This window comes from Pteropus vampyrus, unplaced genomic scaffold, assembly GCF_000151845.1.
Source record: "Pteropus vampyrus isolate Shadow unplaced genomic scaffold, Pvam_2.0 Scaffold129, whole genome shotgun sequence".
In the NCBI taxonomy this organism is placed as follows: Eukaryota; Metazoa; Chordata; class Mammalia; order Chiroptera; family Pteropodidae; genus Pteropus; species Pteropus vampyrus.
In genome coordinates, this window is record NW_011888910.1 from 2,696,307 (window position 1) to 2,698,429 (window position 2,123).

The 2,123-nt window shown below is 42.3% G+C and overlaps 1 protein-coding gene across 8 annotated transcripts in view; it reads right to left on the reverse strand.

Annotated features, from left to right (window-relative positions):
• FARS2 (phenylalanyl-tRNA synthetase 2, mitochondrial) overlaps positions 1–2,123 on the reverse strand; it is a 455,949-nt gene that overhangs the window by 111,761 nt on the left and 342,065 nt on the right. Inside the window, exon 7 of one of the 8 annotated variants that reach the window (XM_023534661.1) lies at positions 610–1,065. The exons of the other annotated variants lie outside the window; for them this stretch is intronic. Coding sequence (XP_023390429.1) covers positions 1,032–1,065 — 34 coding nt within the window. The 3' untranslated portion in view covers positions 610–1,031. Of the gene's footprint in view, positions 1–609; positions 1,066–2,123 lie in introns of those variants that run through there. 8 annotated transcript variants of the gene reach the window in all.

Here is a 2,123-nt window from a genome sequence, read left to right on the forward strand (position 1 = left end):
GGTTTAACGTATACTTTTTCAATGCCCTATGCCTCAAGAGCTCTCACTGGCACTATTCTCACTGACCCATTTGCAAATAAGGAACCACACTGATTAAAGAAGAGAGGAAGGTAGGTCTGATTCCCTAATTCACAACAAAAGGTGGCCTTTCCAGGCACCACAGAGTTTCCCACAGCGCATTTATGTAATGGCCTGATGAACTTTGGACCAGTCTCTTCTACGTAAGCAAGAAGAATTTACTTCTCATTCCTGAAAATCTCCAAAAATATTCTGAATATGTCTGACATGAATCCCAGATGAACTCAAATCTTCAGGAGTTCTTTAAGTGTAGAGTATAAACATTATAACATTTCACATGCAAATTCCAAATACACTGAAACCAACATGGCTTCCAGTTAAATGATAGTTCCCACGACAAAGGTACAAAGGTACAGTAACAGGCATTGGGAACACACTGGCAGCCAAATAGAAAGCTGAAAAAAACATGTTAAAATTAAAAATCCAATCACCTTGCTGTAAAACACTAGAATGTACTTTTAAAAACTTCATCTCATTTTAAACTTATAATACTACTTTTAAGGTTATTATACCATTTTTTTTAAGATGATGAACCAGTGGCTCAAAGATGCTAACTGACTTGTCCAAATGAGAGAGAAGATGGAGTTAGAAAGCAGGTCTCTTTCTACTACAACAATCGACTTAATTGCACACACATCTCAGAGAAAACTCTTAAGAAGTATGTTTTATCTAGTAGTGGACAGGCTAGATAAGCTGCCTGACAGTTTGAGCACTGCTATGGGAAGGCTCAGATTGCCTGTTGCCCTCACTGCCCTTGTATAAGTCTCCCTGTTCAGGCTACAAGACCCTAGTAGCAGGCCTCTGATGAATGGACCAAAAACGGGTGCTGGTCATGCAGTAATGAGTGATCTGAGCTCTGTCCAACAGAGGCCCGCATCCTGGTGGTGACTCTATAGACCAATCAGATCCTCCTTCCTGAGGAAGCTGGACATGCCACAAACAGAAGAAAGTCTTTAGAAGTGAAGAAGGCACCACCATGGTTGAACCCTGTAAAGGGAGCACATAATAGAGGCATGGGTCAAGCTTCCTGGATGCTGGCAAAGTACCCAATCCTGAGAGATCAGTGCTCAGCGAGGCCTGCTCTGAGAAGCCTTGGGTTTTATGTCTCCTCTACTAGTTTATACAACCTCTAAGCAAGTCTCTGGTCCCCGAAGAAGCTCTTTTCATTAACCCAAAAGAACAAACATGATTATTTTAAAGTCCTGTATTAGAATACAGACTTGGAGAATGACCAAACGTCACCATCTCCCTGTGTATGGTATAGCATCCCCAGGCAGAAGTCACCCTTCCAAAAGGGTGCTTCTTGTGTTCATTGCCCATCTTAGACATCAGACTGGGACTGAAATTGAGACATTCATTAATTTTCCCATAGGCAGCTGCTGTGGGATGAATGTGCCCCTCACCCTAATCCCCAGTACTTCCAAATGTGGCTATAACTAGATAGGGTCTTTACAGAGGTAATTAAGTAAAGAGATCATACAGGTGGCCCCTAATTCAATATGTCCTTATTGGGATATTGAGATTGGGATACAACACATACAGAGGGACGACCATATGAAGGCACAGGGAGAAGACAGCCACCTGCAAGGTAAGGAAAGAGCCCTCAAAAGAAACCAAACCTGCTGATACTTCTAGCCTCCAGAACTGTGAGACAATAAAATTCTGTGGTTTAAGCCACTTAGTCTGCGGTATTTATTATGCAAATTAATACAGCAACCTTCAAGCTGGGTCTCTATAAAGATACCAAAGAGGCCAACAAGTGAATAAGCTATATGCTAGAAGCACCACAGTGATTCGGTAGGAACACGTCCTGTGCTCAGACTGCTGGGTTTGAATGCTGGCTCTGCCACTTAGGAGCTATGTCTCCTTGGGAGAGACAATTTACCGCAGCTGCGTTCTACCTAAAAGGGAGCCCAGAATACTGCATGTCTTGAAGGAGGGTGGTAAAGGTGTAATGAGATTAGTGAGTAAAGACAGTGTAGTGCCAAGTAAACAAGTCCTTAAGAAAGGTTCACTTTCATTCTTACGCAGTTAATTAAGACACC